The sequence below is a fragment of the Suncus etruscus genome, chromosome X (genome assembly GCF_024139225.1).
Source record: "Suncus etruscus isolate mSunEtr1 chromosome X, mSunEtr1.pri.cur, whole genome shotgun sequence".
Taxonomy (NCBI): Eukaryota; Metazoa; Chordata; class Mammalia; order Eulipotyphla; family Soricidae; genus Suncus; species Suncus etruscus.
In genome coordinates, this window is record NC_064868.1 from 92,573,886 (window position 1) to 92,593,580 (window position 19,695).

At 38.3% G+C, this 19,695-nt stretch overlaps 1 protein-coding gene across 2 annotated transcripts in view; it reads right to left on the reverse strand.

Moving 5' to 3' along the window:
- GABRA3 (gamma-aminobutyric acid type A receptor subunit alpha3) overlaps window positions 1-19,695 on the reverse strand; it is a 211,418-nt gene that overhangs the window by 30,370 nt on the left and 161,353 nt on the right. For both annotated transcript variants that reach the window (XM_049767503.1, XM_049767504.1), the window contains exon 8: window positions 3,736-3,888. In XM_049767503.1, the coding sequence (XP_049623460.1) occupies window positions 3,736-3,888 (153 nt within the window). The remainder of the gene's footprint in view (window positions 1-3,735; window positions 3,889-19,695) is intronic.

A 19,695-nucleotide genomic window follows, 5' to 3' on the forward strand; every position in this document is an offset into this window, starting at 1 on the left:
CTATCCATTATTTTTTTCACAGATTTTTTTTTTTGGCCACACCGGCGATGCTCAGAAATAGCTCCTGGCAGGCACGGGGGACCATAAGGGACACCGGGATTCGAACCAACCACCTTTGGTCCTGGATCAGCTGCTTGCAAGGCAAACGCCGCTGTGCTATCTCTCCGGGCCCTCCATTATTTTTTTCATCCCAACCTGTGCACCTGTCTAAACTACATTATGGTCTTCTCTCTCTTTTGGGGGAGGTGTTTGAGGTCACATCTGGCAGTGTGTAGGGATTAATTCTGCTCTTCTCTCAGAAAATACTGTTGGTGTTACTTGGGGAGCCTTATGGGATGCTGGGGATTGAATTTGAGTCGGTTGTGTACAAGGCAAGTGCTCTCACTACTGTATCATTACTCAGATCTCAGTCCACATATGCTCCTCTCTTCTGAAAAAGTATTTATATATATATATATATATCATATATATGTGTGTGTGATATTTCTATCCATTGAACCACTTTCTTTGGCCACACCCATTTGATGCTCAGGGGTTACTCCTGGCTAAACGCTCAGAAATTGGCCCTGGCTTAGGGGGACCATATGGGATGCCGGGGGATCGAACTGCGGTCCTTCCTTGGATAGCACTTGCAAGGCAGACACCTTACCTCTAGTGCCACCTCTCCAGCCCCCATTGAACCACTTTTATTGTTTTATTTATTTGCGTTGCCACACCCAGCTGCGGGTTACTCCTGGCTCTGTACTCAGGGATCAAATCTAGGTTGGCTGCATACAAGACAAGTGCCCTACCCACTGTACCACTTGTCTCCATTTTTATACTATTTTTTTTGTTTTTGGGTCACACCCAGTAGAGCTCAGGGGTTACTCCTGGCTCTGCCCTCAGAAATCACTCCTGGCAGGCTCAGGCGACCATATGCCAAGTATCGAACCAGGGTCCATTCTGGGTTGGCCACGTGCAAAACAAACACCCTACCGCTGTGCTATCTCGATAATCTTATATATTCAATGATTGTTGTTGTGTATTTCCTTTAGCATTTTGCATTCATTTAGGATATTCATTCATTTTAATGCATTTTAAAATTTCCTATTGGTATAATTCTTTTTATTTCAAGAAGTTCCTTTAATGCAGGTTTGTCATCATGAATTTGGAGTGACAATTTCAAATTTATTGTTGAAAAATGCTTTTTTCAAGTTGAAGTCTCTTTATAGTCTATTTATTATGACTTTAAAGACATGACTTCTTTTTCCGGGACAGTGAAAGGAAATTTCTCTTTTTCTCCACGTTTCATGATTTATCTCTCTACTTGGCATTGTCCTTTGCTTGGCGTATCCTTGTCTCACTGCTATAAGGTCAATTATGCTTGCATTCCAGACCGAGCCAGGTAATCCAAGATAATTTCTCTATCTCAAGACTTTTAATTTAGTTCAAATCTGCAAATCCTTTTTGCCATCTAAGGTAAAATTAATAAATTCCAGGGATTAGGAGGTGAAGAGCTTTGAGGACACTGTTGAGCCTACAAGAGTGACACCGCAAGGATTTCAGATGTGTGCGACACCTAGACCTGAGTTCTTGATTTATTAAAACTATCGTAGTTCATCCAGCTGCATCTGCAACTAGCACCCATTAGTGTGAAAAATCCTTCAGGTTTATGTTCCTCTTTCTACAGGAGCCTTTGAGGTCTTAGCAGTTCAGAGATTTAAAGGAATGTTTTCTATGTCCTGTCTAGTTTTTCTTTTCTTCTTTCTTTCTCTTTCTTTCTTTTTCTTTCTTTCTTTCTTTCTTTCTTTCTTTCTTTCTTTCTTTCTTTCTTTCTTTCTTTCTTTCTTTCTTTCTTTCTTTCTTTCTTTCTTTCTTTCTTTCTTTCTTTCTTTCTTTCTTTCTTTCTTTCTTTCTTTCTCTCTCTCCTCTCTCTCTCTCTCCTCTCTCTCTCTCTCTTTCTTTCTTTCTTTCTTTCTTTCTTTCTTTCTTTCTTTTCTTTCTTTCTTTCTTTCTTTCTTTCTTTCTTTCTTTCTCTCTCTCTCTTCTCTTTATTTCTTTCTTTCTCTTTCTCTTTCTTTCTTTCTTTCTTTCTTTCTTTCTTTCTTTCTTTCTTTCTTTCTTTCTTTCTTTCTTTCTTTCTTTCTTTCTTTCTTTCTTTCTTTCTTTCTTTCTTCTTTCTTTCTTTCTTTCTTTCTTTCTTTCTTTCTCTCTCTCCCTCCTTCCTTCCTTCCTTCCTTCCTTCTTCCTTCCTTCCTTCCTTCCTTCCTTGCTTCCTTCCTTCCTTCCTTCCTTCCTTCCTTCCTTCCTTCCTTTCCTTCCTTCCTTCCTTCCTTCCTTCCTTCCTTCCTTCCTTCCTGGAATTTTTTTTTTTTACCTTTCTGGAATTTGAAGAGGAAAACTCAGCATGTCTAGTTTGTGAGACTTCCTAAAACAGTTCCCTGACTCTTATTTGAATTCTGGAGTGGAGCAGTTCTTGTCGATTATTACACCCCTGAGCTGCAGCGAACCTAAATTTATAGTAAAATTCTTCTTCATCTAAGTCTTCAGTCTGACTTGAAAACTTTCTTTTTTTTTAAAAATAATATCTTATTTAAACACCTTGATTACAAACATGATTGTGGGTGAGTTTCAGTCATGTAAAGAACACACCCCATCACCAGTGCAACATTCCCATCACCAATGTCCCAAATCTCCCTCCTCCCCACCCCACCCCTGCCTGTACTCTAGACAAGCTTTCCACTTCCCTCGTTCATTCACATTGTTATAACAGTTCTCAGTGTAGTTATTTCTCTAACTGCACTCATCACTTTTCGTGGAGAGCTTCATATCTTGAGCTGGTCCTTCTGGACCTCATCTCTGGGAATTGTTCTAATGTCTTTCATTTTTCTTAAAACCCAGAGATGAGTGAGACCATTCTGCATTTTTCTTTCTCTCTCTGACTTATTTCACTCAGCATAAGCAAACTTTCTTGATTTTCGTATCACATACTTTGAGCTTTTTTGTGTCCTATTTTTCGGACTTTGGACTTTCTTTCTAGTATTTTTCTTTACCTTTTTTCCACTGTTGTCTACCTCATCTCCCCTTCTTTGTCAGTACCAGGTACTTCTCAAGTTTATGCCTTCCCATCACCTCTGCACAGGAGACAGTTTCATAGACTCCAGAAACTAATTAATATTTATCTCCTTAAACATCTTACAGGAGAAAAAAGATGAGGCACGTGTTTTATATGCTTTATGTCTCCCGGTGCCAATGATATGAAAATTTTTGCCAGACATCAGAAAGTCACACCAAGAAAAAGTTCCCTGATTACAGCTGCAGTTGGGAACTCCTTCAAACTTAGCAAAACCCTTGTGGAGTAACATATCACTTAGACTTTTCAAGAAGCAGGTGGAGCAAACAGCAAAGTTTGAGGTTTAAAGGGAAAATAAAAAAAAAACAGAACCCTGGACTGTTTTCATCTTTGTCTCTCATCCCTCCCTTAGCCTTTCCAGCCCACTGACTTCTTCGCTTCCAAGGGAAGCTCCTAGAGCAAACCCAACTCCCAGTTCCTAGAGCAAACCCCACCAAGACCAGTGGCCTGACCTCCTCAACCCTCTTCTCGTGTCCACTTTCTTGGTAAGAAACCGATGATCTAAAACAGCAGGAGCTAAACACCAGCTGCTAAGGCTGGTTGCAGGTTGTCACATCTACTTGGGATACCATCGTGAGACTTTGCAAGTGTCTCTTCACATTTGTTTATACAGAAAAACTCACCAAAGACCGTGCGGGCAGGGACAGACTCCCGGTTGAGCCAGAAAGACACTTGCGACAGGATGACAGTCATAATACATGGCAAGTAGGTCTGGATCACGAAGTAGCCAATTTTTCTCTTTAGGTGGAAATGGGTAGTCATGATGACATATTCTCCTGGAGATGGGGGAGGGGGAATAAAGAGGCCATAAGTACCCCCAATAAACACTGTTCCATCCGGAACTCCCAAATTCAATTCACAAAACTCTTTAATCTCACACTTCAAACAAGGCCTCCTAGTACCTTACCAGGCAGACTCAAGGGCTACTAGTGTCAGATTATCGTCTCTCCCAAAAGTGCTTGGAGGAATCAGGCAGGATCAAATTTGGGTTTCCTGGATGAGAAGCCTGTTCCTCAACCCTTTGGGGAAATCTTCCCAGTCCCGAGCAGATTTAGTCAACAGTCAGAAAACAGGGTAAGGATCCTGTGCATCTCTGCCTTCAATTAACCAACATAGCTTTTCCAGAGTCATTTGGATATAAAGTTAATGCAAATAAAAGTGTCATCAATTAAAGAAGGTATAGCATTTATATTTATAGCTCCCGCTATTTTATGGACATTCTTCTAGGTTTTTAAAATTTTGTTTAGTGCCAGAGTGATGGCACAGTGGTAGTGCATTTGCCCTAAATGTTTCCGATGAGGGATGGATCCAAGTTCAATCCCTAGCATCCCATATGGTTCCCGGAGCCTGTCAGAAGTGATTCCTGAGTGCATAGTCAGGAGTAACTACTGAGTGCTATCGGGTGTGGTCAAAACCAAAAAAATCATATTATGGGGACCGGAGAGATAGCACAATGGCAGGGAATCTGCCTTGCACCAGGCCAACCCAGGACGACCCAAGTTCTATTCCCGGTATCCAATATAGTCCCCTGAACCTGCCAGGAGCTATCCCTTAGTACCTCTGGATGTAACCCAAAAACACACCAAAAAAACCCAACAACATTTTGTTTTGTTTTGTTGGCCAATGCTCAGTGGTGTCTCCTGGCTGTATACTCAGGGATCATTCCTGGAGGGAGTCTGACAACCACATGGGATACGAGAGATCAAACTAGGGTTGGTTGTGTCCAAGACAAGCTCCTTACCTGCTGTACTATCTCTCCACTCCCCCTTTAACATTCTTAAATTATTTAAACTTTACAACAACACTATGAGGTGAGCCCTGTGGTTCTTCTCATTTTCCAGTTTAACAAACAGATCCAGTTGAGCAACTTGGACAACATAGACCAACAAGAAAGCAGCAGAGTTCAAGCACCTAGAAAGGAAAAATCCACAGATGCTACTTTCATACCACGATGCTCCACTGTTTGGATTTACTGAGTAAGAATGAATAGTTGTAGTAGCAGAACGTGGACTGTTCTAGATCACTCTACTCAAAAATAAATAAACATGGAGTGACTGACATGGTGGCAAACAATATTGAGTGTTTTTGGGTAACCTTTCTCAACCATAGGCCATTGACCCAGTGTGAGCCACCAGGATAATCTAATTGGATCACAGGTAAAATTGTATAAAGTGGGGGGCTCATCAAAGAAGGGACTAGGGGTCCAACCAGTAAGGCCACAGGAAGGAAAGAAGATTGGTAAGGAGTTACTGTTAAGAAATGGTTGAGACCAGGGACCCGAGCAGTGGTGCAGTGGTAGGGTGTTTGCCTTGCACCTGGCTGACCTAGGATGGATTGTGGTTCCATGTCCTGGCGTCCCATATGTTCCCCCAAGCCAGGAGCGATTTCTGAGTGCATAGCCAGGAGTAAACCCTGAGCATCACTGGGTGTGACCCAAAAACCAAAAACCAAAAAAAAAAAAAAAAAAAAAGAAAAGAAAAGAAATGGTTGAGAAAATTGCAAAAAAAAACAAACAAAAAAAAAAAACAACCAAAACAGATTGGTGGCTAGTACATCTAAACAGTGGAAAACTATGCAGCTGTTAGGAAGAATCAAGTCATGAAATCTGCTTATAAAAAGATTGATATGGAAGTATTATGCTGAATATGATGAGCCAGAGAGAGAGGGATAGACATAAAATTATTGCAGTCATTGTGTGATATAAAAAAAGATAATATGGTACAAATATCTAAAAAGCAATATAGATGAAGGCCTCTAGGACTAGTCCATGGTAGGAAGCTTGCCACAAAGATTGGTGAGTGCTGGTAGGGTAGAAAAGGGACCACTATGACAATGATAGTTGGAACTGATCACTCTGGACAAGAACTGGATGCTTAATGGGGATAAAGTGATATGCATGGTAACCCTTCAGTAACAATAGTGGCAGGTATCAAGCCCAAGCTGGCTGTGTGCAAGACAGCTACCCACTATACTACCCACTATGCTATTGGTCTGGTCTTACAGGGCCATATTTTATTTTAGACCAAGGATTTTTCACTATGCAAATTTTTTTTATTTTTAATTATGAGAACAAAGATGCAAAGAAAGAGGACAAGGTAAAGTTACAGAGGAAGGAAAATCACCCATTCACTATGCGAAATTTAATGAAATTTAAAGTTAATAAACATTGAGTTTGATGTTGTCTCATCATGGTTTTTTGTTGCTGTTTGTTTTTTGGCCACATCTGGCAGTGTTCAGATGCTACTCCTAGCTCTGTATTCAGTAATTATTCCTGGCAGTGCTCAGGGGAACATGTAGGATGCTGGGGATCAAACTCAGGTCAGCTGTATGCACAGTAAATGCCCTATCCTCTGTACTAAAGCTGTGACCCTTCATTATTTATTTTTTATTTTGTTTTCTTTGTCTCTGGATTCAAATTATTGAAGCCTTCTCTGAGTTCCATTTCCTGGGAGAGTTATACCTTTAATTTCTTCAATGTATTTTATCGATTCTCATTTATTCTTGAGCTCTTTAATCCTATTGAATTAAGTTTTATGAATGCAATTTGTAAACTGGATGCTCTAATTTCTTTTTTGTGTTGTGGTTAATAACTCCAAGTGAAATGGAATATGGTGAAGAACCTTGCCACATAAGAAGATTTGTGTGCTATCACTTTTCTCAATGTAGTAGCTCTCTAACTGTGCCTACCCAGACTGGCACACATCACAAAAAAACAAGAACAATCAGTGCTAGCAGGGATGTTGAAAGAAAGGAACTCACATTTACTGCTGGTGGAAATGCCACCTAGTCCAGCCATTATGGAAAACAATATGGAGATTCCTCAAAAAAACTAAAAATTGAGTTCCCATATGATACAGTTATACCACTCCTAGGGATATACCCTAGGAACACAAAAACTCAATACAAAAATACCTTCTTCACACCTATATTCATTGAAGCACTATTTACAATAGCCAGAATCTGGAAACAACCCATCTGACAATAGATGAGTAACTAAAGAAACTGTGGTACATATATACAATGGAATACTATGCAGCTGTCAGGAAAAATGAACTCATGAAATTTTCCTATACATGATGGACATGCAAATTATTATGCTGAGTAAGATAAGTCAAAGTAATGAGATAGAAAATAGTCTCACTCATCTATGGGATTTAAGAAAAATAAAAGACAGTATTGATATAATACCCAGAGGCAATACAGATGAGGGCTGGAAGGGCCTGCCTGTGATCCGAAGCTTACCACAAATACTGGTGAGTGCTGTTAGAGGAATAACTATACTAACAATTATCATGACAATAGTAATTAGTGAGAGAAATAGAATGCCTGTCTGAAATACATACAGGGGGTGGGAGAGGAGGAAGATAGGGACATTGGTGATGGGAATGTTGCACTGGTGAAAGGGGGTGTTTTTTCTATAACTGAAACCCAATTACAAACATATTTGTAATCATGGTGCTTAAACAAACTTATGATTATGAAAAAAGATGTGTTTTTCCCTATCAAAACATAGGTCATACTCAGTCTCTTTTTCATTTGACTCTCCACTGTGGGTCCAGAGAGATGGTATACAGCAGGTAAGATGCTTGCCTTGAACGTGACTGACCTAGATTTGGTCTCTAGCACCCTCTATGATCCCCTTTGCCCTAGCAGAAATGGTTCCCAAGGGCTGCTGGGTGTGGCTCAAAAAGAAACTCCCCAGTGGTTTCTCATTTCTCTAAGTATAAAACCCAATTTCCCAAGATAGTCCACAAAAATCCACATGATGTGATTGCCTGATCAGAGGCAAGTCAGCACAGAAAAGCTCTTGAGAACCTCAGAGAGAATCTGTCAACAATGAAGGTACGGTCAATGCAGAACTTCCAAAAGCAGTAAAACAGCCAAAAGAATGATGTCTCTGTGTGTTGTAGCTTTTCTATGCAACAGAATTGACAGCAAGGGTTTTGAAGGACCACTGTCCAGGGTCAAAATAATATGTCTATGTCCCCAAGTAGTGACCAGCATACTGCACAGTGCATGGGGTTCTACTCTTCCTCCTCCAAAAAACAGTGCTATTTGTCAAACAACAGCTAGAATGTGGGATCCTTTAATAGCTACAAATATCCAATCTCCAATCCAGAAAATCCTCTTTTGGCCCTGTTAAGCAGTTACAAGACCCACTGAATCATGAATAAATATAATATATCAAGAGATAATTATCATGTAAGGAGATAGAACTAGTAATTAAGCATCTCCCATCAGAGAAAAGCTCAGGACAAAAATGACTTAATGTGTGAATTCTACCATTTAAATAATAATGAATGTCAGTCCTCCTTAAACTTATCCAAGAAATTGAAGAGGAACACTTCCAAACTCATTTTAGAAAATCCACATTACTCTGCTACTAAAACCAGATAAGGATATTACAAGAGATGAATATTATAGGTTAATACTGTTGCCTATAGAGCATAGGCACATAAGTCTCAACAAATATTAGCAAACTGAATCCTACAACTCATTAAAATGACTGAAACCCAACTACAAACATTCTTGTAATGATGGTGCTTAAATAAAGATTTATTAAAAATAAAATAAATTGCACATTTCAATGTCCAAAATAAATGGCAGTTAACCCAATCAAGAGAATTTACCCCTAAATACAATAACAGTTCAATGTACAAAGTCATTATATGTGGCCTGCACATTAATATGATGAAATAGTAAATTCCTATTATCATTCAAGTAAACATGGGTAAAAAATTTTAAACAATCTAACATTCATTTGTGATAAGCACTATAAAACTTTGTGCTGAAGTAATGTACCTCAATACAACAAGGCAACACATAACAAACCCATGTTGGCAAGACAAATGTGTCCAATTCCAAGTTCCATTCTTATTCAGTATAATACTGGAGAGGGAGGCTGAGAGAGTCAACTAAATAAACAAATGAATACGTAATAAAGCTAGCACATAAATAGGAAATGAAGGAGTATTAACATAATTTTATCAATGATAAGATGCTTGATAGCTCACACTAAAATGATCACCTTACAATTCTAATGTGTGAATTCAGGGTGCAAAAATCTATATTGAAACCAACAGAAGTTGTACATACTCACAAACTGCAAAATATAAAGTCAGAAAACAAACTCATTTATAGCATCAAAACAAAAATATTTAGGAATAAATTTAACTGAGGATATGTAAGATCTGTAGGCTGAAAACATTGAAATATTCATAAAATAAATTAAAAATAATATAAATAAATGCAAGTGTATCTTATGTTAAGGTTGAGAGAGGTTAATAATGTTTATATTCCTTAAAGCAACCCACATGGTTAATGTAATTTTTCACAGAAATTGAATAAAATTCTAAAAGTATATATAGAACCACAAAATATTGCAAGGCAAAAGCCAATCTAAGAACAATAAAAGCATAGGCATCATAATACCTCAATTCAAACTATATTAATTATATAGCTATAGAGAGTGCTACTGGCATAATAAGAGAAAAAAGCGTGGTAGTACAGCAGTCGGGTATTTTCCTTGCTTATGATTAAACCATGTTCAATTCCCAACATCCTATGTGGTACCCTGAGCCCCATCCAAGGGTGATCTGTGAGAGCAGAACCAGGAGTAAGCATTACTGGGTGTACCCTCCAAAATAAAAGCAAATTTTCTAGTATGAAATGGGTAGAGAAAGTGAATACAAAGACTACATACAAACTATTAATAGCTGCATGAAAAATATGCATGACATAATTAATCCTCATGGAAATGCAAATCTTGCAATGAGGGCAAGAGGTGACAGAGTCAAGATGGTCAAGCAGGGAGAACGTGGATGTGTGTTAAGTCTACACCCAAATGGAAACCATCTGACACCACACTGAAATAGACCTGAAAGCCCAAGGAATAATGTAGCTTTCAAAGCAAGCTATAAAGTGGAACACCCAGATGGAAAGGGGACAGAGGAATTCCCTCACCAAGAGAGAAACCGCAGTGTGGGGTAACAGCTCAGAAGCAGAAAGAGATTGCTAAGGTGCAGAATCAATGGGGAATAAAGTCAGCATCTAAGACATTGTGTGCATATCCAGATTTATTGTAGCATTATTCACAATGTGTAAGAAATGTGGAGGGGGGAAAGCTGTCTACTTACTGATAGATAGATTAGGAAAATGAGAGGTATGCACAACAGTGTCTTATTCAGTTATACAAATATGAATACTTTTGACAATGTGGATAATCTTGGAGGATTTTGTTAAGAGAAATACATTAGACAAAGTCAAATAAGAACTGGTATCATTAAGATGTAGAATCTGGACTGTGAGAAACTGTGAGTGCTGCCTGTGTGTGTTTGTCTCCTGTCCTGACTCCTGAACCTCTTGGGAGTGGATCAAAAAGGGCCCAGAAAATTCGCTCTCCCAGAGGCTCATTCAAGGGCAGGAATGCCAAGGAACTGCTTCCAAACATGAAAACCGGCTATAAGCAGTACTTTGCAGAAGGCAGGTCCCCTGTATGTGACATCAGGCTGGGGAAATCTACTAATCTATGCCTGCCCAGTGGGGCCCAACTGTGAAAAACTGTGAGTGCAGCCTGTGTGTGTTTGTCTCCTGTCCTGTCTCCGAAACCTCTTGGGAGTGGGCCAAAAAGGGCCCAGAAAATTCGCTCTCCCAGAGGCTCCAGAAGAGCACTTTGCTCCGATACACTACGTGGTTGTGCGCTCTTTCTAAGGAAAGAACGCCACTGCAACAAGAAGAAAAAAATCACACTAAGAACTGTACTGGATCACTGAAGCCCAGCATTTCTCCCCAGATATCTTCTCTGTTGTGTGCTCAGGCCTAAGATTTGATCCTGTGTGAGGCTTCATCCACTGAGGACTCCCTTTCATTGGAGGCAAGTTGACCCACCCAGAAAGGGCGGAGCCAGAGGAGCATGGCCGCTCACATCACTTAACCAATGAATACCACCACAACATGTAGAAAAATCCACAATACAAGTGTAACAATGGAGAAACAACACAGGCCAGCATCAGACATAGAGAATAAAGATGATAATTTTGATGTCCAGAAAACGGCCAACCAACTAATCAATCTCTCAGATAAGGAGTTTAGACAAGAAATATGGAAGATGCTCAATGAACTCAAAGAAACCATGAATCAAGTTTAACAGAAAACTAATAAGAACCAAGAAAATATGAAGACAGAAATCACAAAACTCCAAACTGAAATAACAGGTCAAATAACAAGCCTGAAAAACTCAGTAAACACACTGAATGACAAAATGGATAAGCTCTCCAAAAGGGTAAGAGAAGCTGAGAATAGAATTGGTTCTGTGGAAGATGAGATAAATAACAACTCCATACAGTGGGAGAGATTGGAAAAAAACACTTAAAGCAAATGAACAGACAATGGAAAAATTAGTCAAAGAATGGGAACAGATGAATAAAGAAGTCTACGATAAGCCTAACAGAAAAAACTTAAGAATTATTGGAGTCCAGAGACCCAGGAAAAAAATTTCCAGGAAGAATCAATGGTCAAGAACATCATTAAAGAGAAACTTCTAGAACTAAAGAATATACGCAATCAAATCCTGCATCCCGAAGAGTACCAACAAAAAGAGATCAGAGAAAAATACCTCAAGACACATCCTAGTCACAATGACGAATCCCACAGATAGACAGAATTCTGAAAGCAGCAAGATCAAAAAGGGAAATTACACTAAAGGGAGCATCCTTGAAATTTACAGAAGACCTGTCACCAGAAACACTCAAGTCCAGAAAGCAGTGGTGAGACACAGTGACAAAACTCAATGAAATGAATACTTCGCCTAGAATACTGTACCCAGAAAAACTCACTTTCAGGTTTGATGGAAGAATACATGGTTTCACAGGAAAAAAAACTGCTCAGAAACTTTACAGACTCAACCAGTCTTAAGAGAAAAACTGAATGACCTAATTTAAGACAAGACTAACCAAAAAACACACCAAATTTCAATATAAAGATAGCATTAAATTCCAGGACAATTCTTTCTCTCAGTGTCAATGGACTAAATGCACCAGTTAAGAGACCCAGAGTGGCTCAGTGGATCAAAAAATTCAATCCAACCTTCTGCTGCCTATAGGAAATACATCTGAATAGTCAGAACAAACATAGAATCAAAATAAAAGGCTGGAGGAAAATCATCCAAGCAAACAACACACATAAAAAAGCTGGAGTGGCCATACTAATATCAGATGATGCAAACTTTATACTCAGGAAAGTTGTAAGGGACAAAGATGGACATTTTGTATCAATCAAGGGGTATGTACAGCAGGAAGAAATCACTTTCCTAAACATATATGCACTGAATGAGGGGCCACCAAATATTTAATACAATTGTTGACAAATCTGAAAAATAATACCAATAACAACACAATAATTGTGGGGGACCTCAACACGGCTTTGTCAACACTAGATAGGTCAACCCGAATGAAATCCAACAAGAACATACTAGACCTGATAAGAGAAATGGAAGAAAGAGGCCTTCTAGATATATATAGGACACTCCATCCCCAGAAACCTGGATACACATTCTTCTCCAATGTACATGGGACATTCTTCAGGATAGACTACATGCTGGCACATAAAACATACCTCCATAATATCAAGAGGATAGAAATTTCGCAGGCTACCTTCACTGACAACAAGGCTCTGAAATTAGATGTGAATTCCAAAGGGACACAGAAGAAAAAGTTTAACACCTGGAAGTTAAAGAGCCTCATACTGAATAACCATTGGGTCCAAGATGAAATCAAAGAGGACATCTAAATTTTCCTGGAAACAAATGATAATAAAGACACAAACTATCAGAATTTACGGGACACAGCAAAAGCAGTACTGAGAGAAAAATTTACAGCTTTGCAAGCACACATCAGGAAGGAAGAAGGGGCCTACCTGAATAGCTTAATGATGCAACTCATAGAATTAGAAATTGCTCAACAAAAGGAACCAAAAATAGGGAGACAGAAGGAAATAACAATGCTGAGAGCAGAAATCAATGAAGTGGAAACCTAAAAAACAATCTGAAAGATCAACGAAAGCAGAAGTTGGTTCTTTGAAAAAATAAACAAGATTGATAGACCACTGGCAAAATTAACAAAGAAAGAGAGAGAAATTTGATAACTCGTATTAGGAATGAAAAAGAAGAGATCACTATTGATATGGTAGAGATTCAAAGGGTAATCAGAAACAACTTTGAGAACATCTATGCCACTAAAAATGAGAACCTGGAATAAATGGATAAATTCTTGGACTCTTATAATCTTCCATGGTTGATTGAAGAGGATGTAGCATATTTAAAAAACCCCACGACTACTGAAGGAAATTAAGACAGTAATCAAATGTCTGCCCCAAAACAAAAGCTCAGGCCCAGATGGATTCACTAATGAATTCTTTCAAACCTTTCAAGAGGAACTACTACCAATCCTGGCAAGACTCTTTCATGAAATCGAAGAAACGGGAACACTTCAAATAGCTTTTATGAAGCCAACATCACCTTGATACCTAAACCAGACAAAAACCAAAAAAGAAAATTACAGACCAATATCGCTGATGAACACAGATACAAAAATCCTCAATAAAATCCTGGCAAATAGGATTCAATACTTCATTAAGAAGATCATCCACTATGACCAACTATGTTTCATTCTAGGAACGCAAGGATGGTTTAACATCCGTAAATCAATCAACAAAATACACAACATCAACAACAAGAAAAATAAAAGTCACATGATCATAACAATAGATGAAGAGAAAGCATTTGATAAGGTCCAACACCCATTCTTGATCAAAACTTTCAGCAAGATGGGAATCAAGGAACCTTTCTGAATATAGTTAAGGCCATCTACGACAAGCCAGTGACAAATATTATCCTCAATGGAGAAAAACTAAAAGCTTTCCCTCTAAATTCTGGCACAAGACAAGGCTGTCCTCTCTCACCACTCCTATTCAACATAGCACTGGAAGTACTTGCTATAGCGATTAGGCAAGAAAAAGATATCAAGGGAATCCAGATAGGAAAGGAAGAAGTGAAGCTCTCGCTGTTTGCAGATGACATGATACTCTACTTAGAAAACCCTAAAGACTCGACCAAAAAGCTTCTAGAAACAATAGACTCATATAGCAAGGTGGCAGGCTACAAAATTAACACACAAACATCAATGGCCTTTCTATACACCAATAGTAATAAGGAAGAAATGGACAATAAGAAAACAACCCCATTCACAATAGTGCCACACAAACTCAAATATCTTGGAATCAACTTGACTAAAAATGTGAAGGACCTATACAAAGAAAACTATAAAACTCTGCTCCAAGAAATAAGAGAGGACACGCAGAAAAGGAAACACATACCCTGCTCATGGATTAGCAGGATTAACATAATCAAAGTGGCAATACTCCCCAAAGCATTGTACAGATTTAATTCGATTCCTCTAAAGATACCCATGACATTCTTCAAAGAAGTGGATCAGGCACTTTTGAAATTCATTTGGAACAATAAAGACCTTAGAATAGCTAAAGCAGTCATTGAGAAAAAGAATATAGGAGGAATTACTTTCCCCAACTTTAAACTTTACTAAAAAGCAATAGTTATCAAAACAGCATGGTATTGGAATAAAGACAGGCCCTCATATCAGTGGAATAGGCTTGAATACTCAGAGAATGTTCCCCAGACATACAATCACCTAATTTTTGATAAAGGAGCTAGAAATCTTAAATGTAGCAAAGAAAGCCTCTTCAACAAGTGGTGTTGGCACAACTGGCTAGCCACTTGCAAAAAATTGAACTTAGACCCCCAGCTAACATCATGTACGAAGGTAAAATTCAAATGGATTAAAGAGCTCGATATCAGACACGAAACCATAAGATATATAGAACAACACATAGGAAAAACACTCCAGGACATTGAGACTACAGATATATTCAAGGAGGAAACTGCACTCTCCAAGAAAGTGAAAGCAGAGATTAAGAGATGGGAATATATTAAGCTGAGAAGCTTCTGCACCTCAAAGGAAATAGCGCCCAGGATACAAGAGCTACCCACTGAGTGGAAGAAACTATTCACCCAATACCCATCAGACAAATGGTTAATCTCCAAAATATACAAGGCACTGATAGAAATTTACAAGAAAAAAAATCTAATCCCATCAAAGAATGATGAGGAGAAATGAACAGACACTTTGACAAAGAAGAAATACGAATGGCCAAGACACATGAAAAAATGCTCCACATCAGTAATCATCAGGGAGATGCAAATCAAAACAACTATGAGGTACCACCTCACACCCCAGAGATTGGCACACATCACAAAGAATGAGAACCGTGTTGGCGGGGATGTGGAGAGAAAGGAATTCTTATCCACTGCTGGTGGGAATGCTGTCTAGTTCAACCTTTATGGAAAGCGATATGGAGATTCCTCCAAAAACTTGAAATCGAGCTCCCATATGATCCAGCTATACCACTCCTAGGAATATACCCTAGGAACACAAAAATACAGTGCAAAAACCCCTTCCTTACACCTATATTCATTGCAGCACTATTTACCATAGGAAGACTCTGGAAACAACCAAGATACCCTTCAACAGACAAATGTCTAAAGAAACTGTGGTACATATACACAATGGAATATTATGCAGCTGTCAGGAGAGATGAAGTCATGAAATTTTCCTATACATGGATGTACATGGAATCTATTATGCTGAGTGAAATACGTCAGAGAGAGAAAAACACAGAATGGTCTCATTCATCTATGGGTTTTAAGAAAAATGAAAGTCATTCTTGCCATAATAATTTTCAGACACAAAAGTGAAAAGAGCTGGAAGTTACAGCTCACTGCATGAAGCTCACCACAAACAGGGATGAGTTTAGTTAGAGAAATAACTACATTTTGAACTGTCCTAATAATGAGAATGTATGATGGAAACAGAAAGCCTGTCTAGAGTACAGGCAGGGGTTGGGTGGGGAGGAGGGAGATTTGGGACATTGGTGATGGGAACGTTGCACTGGTGATGGGTGGTGTTCTTTACATGACTGAAACCCAAACTCAATCATGTATGTAATCAAGGTGTTTAAATAAAATATATTAAAAATATGTGGAATCTAAAAATATTGTACTCAGATAAACAATACTTTTCTTGAAACAGAACAAAATCAAGAATTCCAGGGACTGAGGATTAGGGGATGAGAACGTCCCGATTTTGATAAAATAATATAAATGTTGAGAAGATGAGTAAGTTCTAGGGGTCAGAATGGTGTACATGTACAGAGTAAATAATACCGTATTATACACTTGAAACGTTGCGAGATAAAATTTTAGGAGAGACCATAATTAAAAACTATAATTGTGAGATAATTTATATGGGACAACTGAGCTGATTGGTAATGAACAGTTCCCAATGTACACACAGATATCACATCACATTATATACCCAAAAGATGGTACAATATTTAAGGTACTACATTCTTTTGCAGGTGGTATACTTTAAATATACTTTTATTTGTTAATTATGGTATTATTTCATTTTATTAATTATACTTTTATTTTTATACTTCTTTGTTAATTATACTTCACTAAAGTTGTCCTAGAGTCAGGTAGAAAACAAACAAGAATTATCCTGAAAAACTGAATAAAAACTGAATGAAGGATTTTGCCCTGCTGGGAAGATTTTCCATTTCTGTTTTCATGCTGCAGACTGTACACAGTTTCAAAGAAGTAAAGAGAAACAGGAAAACCAATTTGAATATTCTTAAGGTTTTCTTTTACCATATTATATATTTTCTTTGAGTATAAGTGGACATTTAGAAACACTAGAAAATTAATTAATCATGTCAGTTAACTGAGATTCTCTTAAATACATTGCTATTTTCTCTTTATATACTCTAAGCTTTGGTCTGATTGGAAAAAAATTTCCCCACATTTCCCATTTAATTTCCCCCTCTCTGTCTCTAGGCTTATTAAGGTTATGTTGTGTGAAATATTCAAGGGTGCAATTATAAAACATATAATACATATGCATTCACAATTGAGTATCTGTGGGTCAGAAATACAGAGTTTATGGAATTAATGCGTTAGATAACCAATGATATTTTTTAAATTGAATTGTGTATTCATCCTGTCATAGTTTCTCTGTATCTTATGATGAAGGATGACTCTTAAGTGGTTTGTGAAAATTTCCCCTGCCTTTGTACTCTTGTCTATTAAGCTACATCCTTGTTGAAAGCAAAATATTTGTATAATGTAAAATACAGTCACAATTTAGCTAGCTTTGCAGGCTATGAAAGGCACAGAGATATTTTTTATAGCTTGAAAAAACTTAACTCATTAAATTTAAGGAGTAGAAATATGCATGTCTATAGATACATATGTAGAAATATATATTTAATGTATATCACCAAACTATATTTTATTCTGATTTTTTGTCTTTTTCTTGTCTTAGCAGTGTTACATTTTTGAAGAGAAACTATATAGGATGTTAATATTAAAAATCATTATAATCTTTTTGAAATGAAAAAAAAATGGAAGCAGAAATGAACCAGAGAATGCGGTACATGAGTAACCAGAGATTCTGCAGAATCCCCTTCCCTTGTTTTGCACGTTTGCATCTGGAGAAACGTGTCTGAGCCTTCAGCTGAGTCTCTTCACACCGACAAGGGCGCCGTGCAACAAGAACACAGTGTGCAGAGCAGAGCAAGCGGGCATGACTCTGGGGCTTTCTCTGCTAATATACTGAGCCCCACCTGATAAAGCACCTCCAGAATATTGAAATTCCTATTACATAGCAGGCCCTGAAAAAACAGGCATGGGAGGGAACAGTATTTCTATAGTTCCTATGTGCAAAGGGGTCTCAGGTGAGACACATCCAAAAGGCTCTCTCCCAAGCAGCCTCCAAACCACCTACCTCATTGCTCCTTCCTTTAAATAACTACAACTAAGAACTTCTTGTGTGAATTTGAGAATATTCTTATCCTAATACTTAATCCCATATTGTCATGTACTTTGCCTTTTTTTTTTTTTTTTGCTTTGGGGTCACACCTGCCAATGCTCAGGGGTTACTTTGGGCTCTGCACTAGGTAATCACTCCTGGGGCTTAGAGGACCATATGGGAAGCTGGAGATTGAACTCGCGTTGGCTATGTGTAAGGCAAGCTTCTTACTCACTGAACTATGGCTCTAACCCTGATGCTTTGCTTTTAGGAACTGACTATATCCTCTAGGCAGTCCCACCAAACACTGTCCCTCGAGTCTTTCAAATTCCTCAGGAGAGTACTGAGCTGTGTGAATGAATTTCAAGTATCTTATCAGAATCACCTCTTCAGGGTTAGGTTCGAGACCACAGCATAGAAAGATCTGGCATTTACCTCTGGTTAAACAGCCAAGACACACAAGAGAAGCATGAAACAGTAACACAAAAGTAGACCTCAGAGCAGATTAACTAGTTGCAGCACAGGCCAACACAGAGGGAGAAATAAGTACCCAAAACTAAGCCCCACTCTGTGACAGTTTGCAAATGGAGCTAAGGAATGGACTGTGTGCTCATGGGGTAGTTACCACACCCCCAAAGCTTTTCACTGTGTACATCGGTGATGAGTCCTAGAACTGAAGGCAGGGGGGAACTAAATCTTGAAAAACCAAAGTACCATTTTTACTGCTATCCACATTATCATGTTTTCAGAACCAATTGGAGATGTACTCTAATTACATGAGCAACAATCCCATTTTCAGGGGTCTCAGTCAGAGATCCCAAGGGTCAAGATTTCCAACATATATTTTGGGGAGACATAATTAAACTAATAATATCTAAGTTGCCCAGGGTGAAGGGAAACTACTCTGCATTGTTTAACCTTTGCAACTGGCAATTTGTTGATGTGTATTCAAAAATCTGAAATAGCCATCTCAACACTCTGCCGATCCTATATATTCAATTACGCAGGCATAGAATGCTATATATAAAGTAGTCTTTAAAAAACAAAGCTTGATGTTGCTTACAACACTAAAATGTAGAAAATAATAGATAATTGGATGAGTGGAATAAAATCCACATATCTGGAGCCATTAAAGTGAGGCTATTTTATGGAGTTTTGTAATGAAATGTTACACTGCCCAAAACACTTAGCAAATCATTGAGAATGCAGTGGTGGCTTTGCACATTAAGTTGCTAGGGGAGGAGGGATTGAAAGGGAGGGGTATTGGGGATCCACTGATGAGGCACGAGCTGTTGGAATTATGTGCATGAGAAACCTTCATTAATGGCACTATAAATCACAGAATCTCAAATTAAAGAAATGAATGTTGTAGCTTTGGACTAGACTTTTAAAATTTTCTTTACTGTAATCAAAATCAGTTCATCATTTATGCCCATGTTAATGATTAAAGTCTATCAGTAACTCTAACTAAAGAACAATAAGCAGTGAGGATCTAGCAAGGTCAGTATTACAGCAGTATTAAGATACTTCCTTGATCTCTCTCCTTCACTGTACAACCATCTAAACACCCAAAATACAGGTTGCTTTTGCTATAGAGCAACATACAGGTCAAATGGAAGCTCAATTTCTAGTTTTGTAAGAAAT